The 1,584-nt window shown below is 56.9% G+C and overlaps 1 protein-coding gene across 1 annotated transcript in view; it reads left to right on the forward strand.

The window, feature by feature from the left end:
- Nucleotides 1-1,441: 1,441 nt before the first annotated feature.
- Nucleotides 1,442-1,584, forward strand: part of LASP1 (LIM and SH3 protein 1) — a gene marked incomplete at its 5' end in the record, with an annotated part of 53,927 nt that continues 53,784 nt past the window's right edge. Inside the window, one exon of the mRNA XM_009993774.1 lies at nt 1,442-1,536. Coding sequence (XP_009992076.1) covers nt 1,442-1,536 — 95 coding nt within the window. The remainder of the gene's footprint in view (nt 1,537-1,584) is intronic.

The following is a 1,584-nucleotide window of genomic DNA, read 5'->3' on the forward strand; positions in this document are numbered from 1 at the left end:
AGCTTTCGGGGTGGGAAGTGGCGGCGGCAGCTGCTGCCTCTTCTCCCTGGGTTGCTGCCTGTGCCTGGCTCAGCCCTGGGTGTCCCTTGGCAGGTTCCTGGGCTGGGATGGACCTGGTCTTGGGAGCTGCTGATGTGGCTCCTGGCTTGTTCCCTCCCTGGTTTTGGGGGGTGGTGCTGGGGGTTCAGCTGTGCAGGGAGGGCTCCCCTGGGCAGGACTCTCCTCAAGCCGTGTCCTAGGGCTGTGCTTTCCTCCTGCCTTCCTTCCTGCTCTGCTCCCTGGGACGTTTCACCAGAGCCCTCAGGTCCCTGGAGCTGCTGGAGGAAGCACCAAGTCTGGGCACCTGGGGGCTGGCTGAGCAGCAGCCTTGGTCTGGGTGGGGCAGAACTGCTTGGGAGCAGCATTGAGCTCTTCTGGGGCTTCCTCCAGCCTTGAAGGCCACTCAGGCCAGTTAAATGCCAAGTGGAAATAATTTCTTGGAGTAGCTCTAAAAACTTGAAAAGCTTTAGAGCTCATTAGGGGCTCTCACCTGTAGTGCAGGGTCATGGTCTGCATTTCAGGAGCTGTGTCTTCATCCTCAGCCCTGAGCGTGTCTGACTGTGCTGCTGTGTTCAGGTGGGACCTCAGGCTGGGTGTGGGGATAAGTGGAGCCTGCTGGGAGAGGGTACAAAAATTACCTTCACCAAAATGTCAGGCTAGGAGCTCCCCTGCCCTCCTACTGTCCTCTCAGCCCTGTGTGACCCTGCAGCCCTGGCAAGAGCTGGCAGAGCTGTTGACAGCCCCACTGAGGAGGGACAAGGTGTGTTTGGGTGATCCTGCATCTTCTGGGGCTGTAGGATCTGTGAGGTTTGAGGTGAACCACTGATATTGCAGTCAGGAGGTGGTGGCTGTGGGGAGGACCTGTCTGTGTTGGACTGTCTGCTTCTCATGGGAACCTTCTCTCTCTGTTTCCTTGGCTCTGTCTCTGCAGCCTTACCTGACCTGCTCTTCTGGCTATCTCTTGGCTAACATCAGCAAAAATAAAACCCCAAAGCAGCAGCTCTGAAGCCCACAAATCACAGCTGGGAGCTCTGCTGGCAGCCTCCTGGCTCCCAGGGCAGGGCTGATGTTGAGCCTCTTCCACAGCACGAGGCTTCTCCTCTCCTGGATCTGGCTGAGCCCAGTGAATTCCTGCCTTGGAGATAAGGCAGCAAGATGCTGCTCTAATGCAAGTCCCAAGTGGTGTTGCCCTGTTGAGATAGGATGTGATGAGAAGGTCAGGAGAGATTTCCTTGTGTCCTGAGCCAGAAGGAATGTTGTCTGGGCTTGGCAGGGTTCACCAATGCCATTGCTGTCACCTCCAGGCTGAGGGAACTGCTTGAAGCTGTGTGATTCTAGAGGGACATGGCCCTGTTCTGGGGAGTCACTGGTGTTAATGATCCCTTTTTCTCCCTCTCTGCAGTTCTGGCACAAGTCATGTTTCCACTGCGAGACCTGCAAGATGACCCTCAACATGAAAAACTACAAGGGCTACGAGAAGAAGCCGTATTGCAACGCGTGAGTGGCTGCCCGGGGGGCTGCAGGGCTGGGGGGTCTGCAGGGCTG

Source organism: Chaetura pelagica, unplaced genomic scaffold, assembly GCF_000747805.2.
Source record: "Chaetura pelagica isolate M959 unplaced genomic scaffold, ChaPel_1.0 scaffold1843, whole genome shotgun sequence".
Taxonomy (NCBI): domain Eukaryota; kingdom Metazoa; phylum Chordata; class Aves; order Apodiformes; family Apodidae; genus Chaetura; species Chaetura pelagica.